The 11,751-nt window shown below is 43.0% G+C and overlaps 1 protein-coding gene across 1 annotated transcript in view; it reads left to right on the forward strand.

Annotated features, from left to right (window-relative positions):
• Positions 1 to 1,563: 1,563 nt before the first annotated feature.
• Positions 1,564 to 11,751, forward strand: part of Slamf1 (signaling lymphocytic activation molecule family member 1) — a 32,611-nt gene continuing 22,423 nt past the window's right edge. The window contains exons 1-2 of the mRNA XM_028784378.1: positions 1,564 to 1,782; positions 10,355 to 10,696. Coding sequence (XP_028640211.1) covers positions 1,707 to 1,782; positions 10,355 to 10,696 — 418 coding nt within the window. The 5' untranslated portion in view covers positions 1,564 to 1,706. The remainder of the gene's footprint in view (positions 1,783 to 10,354; positions 10,697 to 11,751) is intronic.

Here is an 11,751-nt window from a genome sequence, read left to right on the forward strand (position 1 = left end):
AGGGACAATTTCCTCTAAGAACATAGTCCTTGGTAAGTCAACCAGGCTCTGGGGGAAGATCACACATCCAAGAGAATTTGGGTAGCACAAAATTGTTTTGATGGGCTAAAAAACAGAAAAGACACAAAGCTGGGTGAATATCTTTGAAAATATGGGGACATGAATATGATAAACAATAAAATTCTCAAAGGACAAGTAAAATATTGTTTTTAAAGTAGAGGGTTCATTCTGGAAGAACAAAGTAAGCATGACACGGAGGCGGCACACCTTTAATCTCAGCACTTGAGAAGCAGAAGCAGGTGAGTTTGAGACCAGTAGAGTCTATATAGTGAGTTCCAGGCCAGTAAGAACTGCATAGTGAGACTTTGACTCGAAAAACAAAACACAACAAAACCAACAGACAAACAAAGAAAAACAAAGGGAAAAGGAAGGAAGGAAACTCTAATTTGTACCATTTGTTGATTTCTATGGTATTAATTTAAACGGAGGTAATTCCTAGCTCCCACCGTGAAAACATGAACGCAGAGCTGAGAACACACCACACCCAATTCACCATTATGAAGTTGGATACAGGAGGCAGGAGACGAGAAAACAAAGAGAACTAAGGACCAGTTTTCCTCTAACGCCAGCTCTTTCTACACTAAGGCCTTTGGGGAGGTCAAGAGTAGATTATCTGTGATTATGACAATGGATTCCAAAAGCATCAGCCTGGGGACGAGTAAGAGAGTTTGGTGGATAAGGATGCTTGCTGCATAGGCCTGGCAACTTGAGTTTAATAACTGGATCCCACATGATGGAAGAAGAAAGCTGGTTCCTAAGTGTTGATCTTTGCCTTTCACATGCACAACTGTGGCAGGCACCTCCCACCACACACACACACACACACACACACACACACACACACACACACACACACCCCTAGCCTCACCTTTCAAAGTCTCCTTGTGAGCTCTGATCATAGCACTTTCTAGTGTTCTGTTCATGGGAGTTCTTTCTTCCATCCCTTCTCCGTAACAAACTTTACACACAAGTTCTAAATCGAAGGCAGCAGAGAGCTAACTTGATTCTGCCCCACTGTGCCTGTCAGGAAAATGGGCCATTGGTCAGTGGCGTCTGCTCCATCAGCCTGTGACTTTAGCTCCAGGTCTGACTTGCAGAAGTATTCAGTGAGATTATGGAAGGAATCAGAAGTAAAAGTCTTATCATTCCGTGCAAAGTAAGTTACAAACATAAGTTGAACTCCAGATTCCCTAATTTGCAGGTGGTCTACCCAATGTCCATTTGTTTTCTTAGGACCCAAGAAAAATTTACCAGACAGATCTGTTCAGAAAACTTGTGACACCCACTTCCTGGAAACAGCTTAGAAAAAAAAAGAGGTGGGGGGGGAATCACACTTCTTCCCCAAGCCAGGGTTTGACTGATGTGACATCACAGCCCCTTTCCCAACTCCCATGGGTCTGAACACCTGACTTAGGCTTCTCAAGAACAACGAAGTGATAAAGTGATTTAAGCCTGATCAGATATGAGCAATCCTGGAGACTCAAGTAGAGAGAAAAAAAAAAAAACCCTCAGTTGAGACAGGAAGCTGGTTCAGGAACTTGTCAGCAGAGGCAGCACTGCTATCAGAGCTTCTGCCTGGGGGCTAACAGTAAGCAGCTGCCCTGCTGAGCTCCCGGCCAGGCACCTGTCCCTCTCTTTGCTGGCTAATGGATCCCAACGGATCCCTTTCCTTGAGAATACTTCTGTTTCTCGCCATGGCTTTTGAGTTGAGCGCTGGAACAGGTGAGTGTTCATTTGTTTAAAGAGTTGAGTCCTGTGTTTAGCAGTTTGGAATCAGCAGAGCCTCATGGATAGAGAAGATAACAGTTGGGGAGTGCTGTTCAGTTGCCTCTTCTTTAAGGAGAGTGCCTCTGGGTTTCTACTGTGTCTTTCAAAGAGGAAGAAACCAGTGAGTTCCTTGAGCCTCAGGTTCCAGGGATTTGTCCCACCTACACTAGTTTCTATGGAAACCAGAAACTAAAGGCACCTGCTACATCCTTAAACAACCTCCTGGGAGATGGACCTGGGCTGAAGTTCTGAGTAGTTGGTTTTATGTGGATACTCTTCTGGCAAATACTCAGGCTAGGGACCAAAACTCTGGGAAACTTGACCTACATCCCTACTGTGGAAAATGACACATATATACCAGCAGACAAAGAACATGGTCCAGTGAAAAGCAAGGATGGTAGGGGCAACAGGTAGAAGTGAAAAACCTCAGATCTTTGGCTAACAACAGACAGTGGTTGCAGTGTGGTCATGCTTTCTTAGAAGAGGTGATTCCAAAGCACCAAGAAGGGGAGAGGTTGGGATTTTGGAGCCCAGTGTTGCTTACAGACTATGGAAAATGTAAATCAGGAAACTCCAAGGCTCCACTGCAGCGGGCTCAACTAATGGCCAAGTGTTAGAGGGGCAGGGCTTCTCTCTCATGCAGTTGCTTCTTCTCTTTTCCAAGACAAGCCATTGTTTTCTACCTATTGGGCTGGAGCTGTAAGGAAAGGTTTTGGAGAGCAAGGGTGCTAAGCAGTGCATACTGGGCTGACCATGTGAATGGAATGGTCAGCTCCATTGTAGGATTTAATTAGATTGTAGGAGACAGCCTGGCAGAGAGAAGGCTTTAGGAACGGGATGGGGGAAGTCCTGGGGGCCAGGATTGCACTTTGGTCATGGGGGTTTCATGACTGTAAATCCATAATGGACTTTTCTAAGAAAAGCCCTGAAATGTGCCAGGCATGTGGGATGCTGTACCTGGAATCTCTTACTCAAGTCTCAGAGGAGGTGGCCCTTGTCTAGCGCCACTTTGAGAGATTTTTAGATCGTCAAACTGAGCATTTTTGGAGGTAGAGCTAAGCCTCCTTCATTGTTTACAGTTTGAACCCCACCATTGTTGGCTTACTTGGTGACTTACTGTAGTGACTATAGGATGAAATTTTAGCTTTCTCCTTGTGTAGCCTTGTCGGTGGCAGCTCAGATGTAGCTAGCAAAGGTTCTGCTTGAGGGTAGGAAGTCACCGGCTAGTGAGCCACCGCCCAACCCCAGGGTACATGCATGTCTCCCCACTTGGCAACTATTCTCTCCTTGCATTCCACAGTCTAAAATAAGCTCCATTTTTTGTCAGTGTTTCTATTTTAAAATGTGTACTCTTTTGTGAAACCCCAATAAAACCCAAATAGAAATACTTTGCAAATGAGACTTATCAGTCGTGTCAAAGCTACCCAAAGGAGCTTGACTCTTGTGAAGAAATCAGCCCCTTCCCATTTCAGCTCAATTTTCAGTTCCTACTGAGAACCGTAAAATGTGAAAAGTCTTCACATCCCTTCCCAAGTAAAGCTAATTCTCCCAAAGGACAATTGATGTATTAATTTACAGTAAACTTCACATAGAAGTCTGTGATGTTCAAGAAGCTATGCAACCTCTGTATGGCATCTTGACTTTGATCCTAGAGGCACAATAAACAGTTACTATCTTTGGGTAAATAACTGCAAGATAAACTTATATGTCTTTTTTTCCTTTATATTTTACCGGGAGTCACCTTTAATGTCTTGCTCTTAAAGAAGACAGATGTATTGTGGCTTATGTCACAATATTAACATTTATTAGGCTCACAGAAAGATTTATAGTCTTTACAATAGATACAGCCCAGACTGGGGTTCCTGCAAAGCCAGCCCCAGGTTTCTTCAATTTATTATGTGTATTAATTTGTTTAAAAATATCATATTTTTGGTCTTTGCCACTGCTCTTCCCAGTACCACTCCTGCCAGAACGTTATGATCCTCAGCTACATTAACTCCAAGTCACAGGTACTTCACAACATGTGCCTAATGCTTCCTTGAGTGCTTGAGTTAGACATAAAACGCCAAGTTCACATTCTGAAAAATCCACAGCAAAAACCAACGATGTTGTTGCATTATGTCTAGACATCAGATAGTTCAGATCATTTAATTTATCAAGAATCTTTTAAACTAGACTTTTATTTTTAGAGTAACTTTGGGGTCATAACCGTGTTGAGTAGAGCTTGTTTACATTCCCTTACCCCTTGTTCTGCATAGCCTCATTATCAGTATTGGCCACTACAGGGACGTATGTGTTATGACTGACGACTCTTACCAAATGAGTGCTTTATCCCTCTATGTAGGTCCTTCCCACCTCCTTCATCCATGTAGAATAAGAGACAAGGGACAAATGCTTGGATTCTAGGCTTGGGTCAACCTAATACAGTCACTGGTCTATCCTATGCCAATATATTGATATAAATACTTCATCAAAAATTTTAATACCATGATATGAAAGCTCACCTTTCTCTATCTGAAGAATTGGATTAGAGTTCAAAGCATCAGGGATTTTGGATATTTATAGATTGACTTTAAAAGATTCCTTTCTGCACTGATAGACTGAGTGTATATGGCCAGACAACATGTAGGAATAGCGAGCAAACATAGCAATCATAAGCCCCTGACAACACCTGATAAAATACCTGGTATATAAGAGTTCACTTAAAAAATATTGTCGAATAAATAATAGTGTAAAAGTACTATATATCTGCTTTATATAAGACATTGTGTTAAGTGTTTTATCCTTCAAATTCTCATACCAGTCCTTTGAGATTGTTGTCACTGGTATTGCTAGAACTTTGTCAATAAGCAGAGTGGATTAACACTTTCTCTGGACTTGCATGGCTGGACGCTAGACATTTTAGGGAATAAAACTGGATACGCTCTGTTTGAGGACTGGGAAGAATGATCCAATGTGTTTCTATGCCCCATGAGGAAAACTAGATTACGATGTCTATGATTAAGGTGTATATGTTGAAATGAGTTGAAACTAATTGAATATGGGATTCAAACTGTGAGAGACATTGATGAATTTCAGAAGGAGAATATAGGAGGCACGAATGAAATGTTTGATGGGAAGGTGGGAAGTAGGAACTTTTTTCATCATAGTGGTTTTTGTTTAACCTTTTTTGTTTATTAGGAGAAAGTTGTATGTGTGTTTCTAAAACTTTAACAGAACAAAATAGATTAGAATGAAGACTTGCCTTCTTTGTATAATCCTTGCTGTAAATGACAATGTTGCTGGAGTTTCTTGTATTCTTCAAATGCATAGGTTAGATTCTACTAGAGTTGGGAAGGAGTGTTTTAGATGGAGATACAAATCCAGGGCTTCAGTGACGTGAACGCTTGGGTGGAATGGCAAGGGGTACGTTGTAACCAAAAACCTAGGGTTTGTGGCTGAGAAGCTTCTAAATCCTCACCAGGAAACTGGGGAGAAATACTCTCTGTCATCCCACACCTCCAGAAAGAAAATGGAATTCATCTTGATTGTGGAAAGGGAAGAACTTAGACTCATGGTGTCATTTGTTCGTTCATTCATTCACTCAACCCATTTCATTTTAGTATTCACTTTGACAAGAAGCATTTCTTGGGCTCCCATTGTGTCCCATGTACCAGTTAGAACAGAAGTTCTCAACCTGTGGGTCATATCCTCTCTGAGGGTCACATATCAGATACCCTGGATATCAGATATTTACATTACAATTCATAACAGTAGCAAAATTACAGTTATGAAATAGTAACAAAGTATTTTTATGGTTGGGAGTCACTACAACATGAGGAACTATATTAAAGGGTCACAGGGTTAGGAAAGTTGAGAACCACTGTGTTAGAATACCACAGTGAGTAAAAGGTACAATCCCTCTTGAAAGCTTCTAGCCCGGCGGTGGTGGCACACACCTTTAATCCCAGCACTTGGGAGGCAGAGGCAGGTGAATTTCTGAGTTTGAGGTCAGCCTGGTCTACAGAGTGAGTTCCACGATAGTCAGGGCTACACAGAGAAACACTGTCTCAAAAAACAAAAACAAAAACAAACAAACAAAAAAGAAAGCTTCTAACTGTGTGAAGACAATAAGTGTTAAACTAGATAAAATTGTGCTGAGAGGCATGAAGGGGTGATGGAAGAATGGTGGAGGGAGGCTGTAGGAAGCCTAACCTAAACTGAAGTCAGAGAAATCTTCCCTCATCAGAAGGCCTGGTGGGTGGAAGGAACTGGCCAGGCAAAGGGTGGTCCCGGGTTTTAGGCTGGGGAATGAGGAGTGCAAGCAGGGTGAGCAACAAAGACTCAGCCTCTCAACCTCAGACCAGGGATCTTAGTAGGATATCTAGGTTTAAAAACAATCCTTAGACCAGTTTTTTTTTTTCTTCCTTAGTCTACCTCTAGAACTGTGAGGCCCATGAGACCCACCTCTTTTCTAAAAACAAGGAAGGAAGGAAGGAAGGAAGGAAGGAAGGAAGGAAGGAAGGAAGGAAGGAAGGAAGGAAGGAAGAAGGGAGGGAGGGAGAGAGGGAGGGGAGAAAGAGGGAGAGAGAGAGAGAGAAAGAGAGAGAAAGAGAGAGGGAAAGAGGGAAAGAGGAAAAGAAGAATGTAGCAAGATGATAAAAGCATATATAAAATATCAGAATGAAGCAAAAAATAAGGTTCTGAGGTAGAACCCCACTTTGTCAAAGGCTCAGCTAAATCCTGAAAGTATCAGGCCACTGTTCACCTGCCTGTGTGAATCACTCCCCCATCAAAGCAAGGAAAGTGAGTCGGTGTGAGGAGCAGAAATGTTCCTTCCCAGTCTCTTCTAGTAAACAGGGTTGACTGAATCATAGGCTTGCTGGAAACCCCTCATGAGGCAGGAGGATGTTTCAGGAACAGAGACTCCATTTGAAGGCTTTTATAGCCCCGCTTATGTTTCCATTTGTGCTTGGGTGGAGATGACCTCAAGTGCCCTCCAGGCTCAACTGTCATGGGAGCAATTACGTCATCTTTCTTCTCATGTGTTTGGGTGTTAGGGTCTCCTCCTGGAGAAGCTTTGATTCCTTATGTATGGACTGTCTTCATCTGCCCCATTGGTTTCCTTTCATCCTTTCTCCTATTGACTTCTATCTTTTATTTGTTTGTTTATTTGGCGACTTCCTACCCTGCTTTTCTTTTCCTCTAATCTATTCTGTACTCTGAAAGTACAAAAACAAACAACAGCAACAACAACAAGCCTGCAGCATCCTGCGACAGGAAAAGGTTGTATGGGAGAAGTTTGGAGAATGAAGGGTTAACAGTTTTAGAAATGGTAAATGTCTCCATTTCCTCCTTCTTCTCCATATCAAAATCAGTTTAAAATGTCATCAGTATGAGAGTGATTCTGTTTTGAAATGTTCAGAAACGACATTTATGGAAGCATTCCCAGACATATATACATACATTCAGGGGTCCATGTGTTGCTTTCAGTCTTCCCTGTTTCTTTTACATAGAGAAACTCGGGTTCAGGACGCAAGGGACCAAAATGTATCTTGGGTACATTGTTACAATTTGGGTGTAAAGCCATCAGAGGAGGTGTGTTGTCTTGAACTGTCAGGCATTCTTGAGTGTGGCTGGAAAAAAGGCCCAGTGTGCTTCCCAGGGTACCCTTGTGAAAATAGCACCAGACAACCACAGTAAAACTAAGCCTCCACTTTAACTGAACAGTGGGCTGAGTACTGTGTTTTCAGGGGAAATATTAGCAACGGCCCAAAGACCGAGTTCCTTAACACCTACCACACTTTCTTGTAACAACCATGCCCCAACCCCACTCATCCTGACTTTAGCCCATGTAGAGAACGTTTTCTTTTTCCCCAAATCACTAGTATTTAATTAACGTGGGTTGGGTCATTTAGTAGACAGTGTAGGGATTTCAAGGCATATGGATGTCAAGAATATTTTGGCCGTTTCACCAGATTTTCCAGTAGCTCATCTTTCCCACAATTGAGAAGGGGTCTTTTCTAGACAGACCTGTTGCAGAAACAGGTGGGTTTATTCTACCCGTTTGAATCTCTTATCAGATAGAGCAATCTGTGCTCACTGAGTCATGTGTTCCTACCATGAACATTAACTTATGGTTAAATTAAGTTGTATATATGTCAGGCTAAGGTAAACAGAAGCTTTGCCAAGGGTAATAAGGCTTTCAGCCCTTGCCAATTGAACAGATATTTATTTCAGAGCCTGCCTGTGCCAAACACTGTATCAGGTCATCAGAAACAAACAGGGGCATGAAGTTCATTCTCTAGAGAAGGACTATATTCAAGTGGGACAGACAGCAATACAAATGAATAAATGTGCATTTAACACCAGGTAGTGACAGCAAGGGCAATGGGCAGGAGGTGTGTCCTGGATAATCTGTCAGAGAAAGCCTCTCAGAAGACAGAATTCTCTGAGCAGGCACCTAAAATAAAGTAAGGCACTGAGAAGTTCAGGTACACAAGGGAAGAACTCTCCAGAGACAAACAGTGAATACAGAGGTTCAGAGGCCGGAAAGTTCTTGATGAGGTTACAGAGCAGGGAAGTTATATGGCTATAGTGCTTTGAAACTTTGAAAGCCAGAGAGTGGGCAGGGAACGGGTTTGGAGCAATGCTAAATTTGCAGTGAGAAGATTCAAGGGCTATGAACTTTGTAAGGGCTAGAAAGCCCTGGAAGATTAAAAGTGATAGAAAAACTAAATCAGGCATGGTTTTGAAGGATCACTCTGTCTGAGGTCTAAACGCTAGGAGATTAGCTGGCAGAGTGGTAACAGCTAGGCCTGTGGTGATGGCTCAGGAAGGAATGGCAAGCAAGGGCTTCTGTGTGGAACCAACTTGGGAATCAGAGCCAGCAGAATTTTCTGTCAAGACTAAATGTGGAATTTGAGAAAAGATAGACTCAAAGGTCTTCCAATGCTCTCGGCCTGAGAAACTGGTCACGCCTGAACAGAGTTCTTTGCTAAAGCAGGATGCTATTTAAACTTCCAAGTGCCCATCTGTGTAGGCAGTGGAGTCTATAGTGAAAGAAATAGACATAGTCTATAACTGTAAATACTGCAGGTATGTCAGACTGTGGAGCTAAATGAGAAATAGGTGTAGATAAGGAAGAGAAGGAAGCCTGAACCTGGGCACAGACTGATACTTAGAGATCTCAAAGAACAGAAGTTTCCCCCAAGGAAACTAAGAACGATAAAAGAAAAAAAAAACTACAATCCATGGAAATGTAGTATCCTGGGGACCAAATGCAGACCATGTTTAATGGAGGGGTGATGAACTACGCCATGGGTTCCTGAGAAACACGCAAGGCAACGATGGAGAATTAACGAACTTGGCTCTGTGTAGCAGACATCTTGGCAAGCATGATCCCATGAGAATTTGGAAGAATAGTTACTTGAAGTGGGTACATAGAAAATTGGGTCAGGAAGTAAAAGCAGAAAACATAAGCAGATGTGCAAGAGCCTTCCAAAAAGAAAATGAAAATAGCCAACTGGCTGAGGGTAAACCTGGGTCTGAGAAGACTTCTTTCTTTCTTTCTTTCTTTCTTTCTTTCTTTCTTTCTTTCTTTCTTTCTTTCTTTCTTTCTTCTTCCTTTCCTTTTTTAGATGTGGGTAATTAACTGTTTGTACGTATGTATATGTTGTTGAAAGGATTCCAGGAGGCAACTGATAGTGCAGGGAGTGGGTTACAGAGGCAAAGCCTGAAAGCACTCGAGTGCTCCTCTGGAGAGCCTTGGATGTGAGCACGGGCCATTCCTCCAGGTAGATAGGCTGACTGGGACTACCATAGATTGAAACGAAAAGGGAGGTAAACCCTGAGAGAGGAGGTAGAAGGGCAGGTTGTGGCTTTGAGAACAGTGGAGGTATTAAATATTCAGCACTAGAATCCCTGAGAGTGGTTTGAAAGAGCTTTGAGTTTTTGTAGGGGGTTTCCCCTTTGTTCTTGTTGGTTCAGCATTTTTAAAAAAGGGAAACCAAACAATCTCTTATCTCTTATCCTAACTATCTCAGGGATTGCTGGAGAAGCAAGGTTCCAGTGTGAGCACAAACAGCATCTCCTTCCTGGTTCTCACAGTCCTCTGCCTCTTCTCTGCCTCTTCTCACCTGACTTGATGCTTCTGGAACCATGTTTCCCTGGGCTTCTTCTCACTGTTGCCCACTCTTCACTGTGCATATAGAACCTTGGCAGAGAAATGACAGCCTAAGGTTCTAGTCCTGACTCTGCCACTCACTACTGTCTCTTTAAGGGACTCATTTACTTTCCTTCTGTGCCTTTGCTGTTCAGTCTGAGTTGAGAGAACCCTCATGTAAGTGATTTGAGGATTTCCACCGGATGCTCTGAAATACTGAAGTTATGGTTAGGATTCTAGTAGGAATCCTTGTAGACCACCACCTGATAATATGAGATAGTTCAAGAGGTAAGGAGAGTCTCAGCCTGTCTTTCTCTATTCTCAACACAATGAATGTCTCCAGATCTCCCATCATAAGGAGTTATCTTTCCCTCCTTCCCTCAGGTGGAGGTGTGATGGATTGCTCAGTGATTCTCCAGAAGCTGGGACATGACACATGGCTGCCCCTGACAGATGAACATCAGATAAATAAGAGTGTGAACAAAAGCATCCGCATCCTTGTCACGATGGCAACATCTCCAGGAAGCACAACCAACAAGAAAATAGTGTCTTTTGATCTGTCTAAAGGGGGCTACCCAGATCACCTGGAGGATGGCTACCAGTTTCAACCAAAAAACCTGAGCCTGCGGATCCCGGAGGCCAGGCGGGAGAGTGAAGGGTTGTACTTCGTGAGCGTGGAGGAGAACGTGTCAGTTCAGCAGTTCTGCATGCAGCTGAAGCTTTATGGTAAAAATGGGAATTTTTATACTTCACACAGGAGGGCCTAGAAGGTTCTCAGTCCCAGAGTTCAGGCCTTTCTCAGAAGTAGAATGTCTGGAATTGGAAGCAACTTGAAAGATCAGGTCCAACAAGCATTTAAGCTTTGACAAATGGACATTTCTGTTTTTTCTTCCCGTTGGTGGAAGTTGATTTGATTCCTGTTTTGAAAGGAAGGGAACCCACTGTGTGGGAGCTTAAGGGCTGGCTTGGTTTGCATATCAATTTTTTAATAAAAATATTTTTTTTCTAACAAGCTTGACTTTTACAAAGTTTGACTACAACTGAGCCAACCCCAATCCCCTTTTATTTGGCAGACTCCAGCAACAAGCGATTTCGAAGGCGCTTGCTCACACTTGTGTGGGTTGTTGGCTACAGTAGAGCTTCTGAGTAAAGAGAGCTGATATTCCACCCACAGGCAGTTCACCAAGCCCAGAGCCTTGGGGGAGGCTTCCACCTACATGGTGAACAAAACACCTCTTTTCTCATTTGAACCAGCATCTGCTTATGTAGTTATTTGGTTGTGGGCCTGTAGAACCTACATCTAGCTGAATCCAGCACTTTTCTGAGCCCCTTTAACCTCTGCTCCTGTCTTTGAAGACACCTAGATTCCTATCCTTTAGGCCCTGAGGCTCATCTGCTTCCCAAGGCTTCCTGACAGCTGTGTGGGGCTGTCTTTCAAAAGGATCTTACCAAAAATGGGACAGGGAGCCCACAGCCAGCATTTTATTGGAAGCTGCAGCTTTCTAGGAGAGAAAGAGAAACCTCTTGACTCTCTCCTGTCCCAGCACTTTCCCCTGCAAACAGAGAATGCAGAGTGCTTGTAGCCCTCGCTGAGTGTGCACAGAGGCCGCGCAGCATGTGTTTTTTAAATAACGTAAATGTTATAGAATCTGTCCTTTTGTTCTTGTGAGTTTACTGATTTTGCCACACATTATATAATCAGCTGGGTGGTCTCTGCAGCCAGGACTTTCTTTGGAGAGAGAGAGAGAGAGAGAGAGAGAGAGAGAGAGAGAGAGAGAGAG

This window comes from Grammomys surdaster, unplaced genomic scaffold (assembly GCF_004785775.1).
Source record: "Grammomys surdaster isolate TR1022 unplaced genomic scaffold, NIH_TR_1.0 121954, whole genome shotgun sequence".
Lineage (NCBI taxonomy): Eukaryota > Metazoa > Chordata > Mammalia > Rodentia > Muridae > Grammomys > Grammomys surdaster.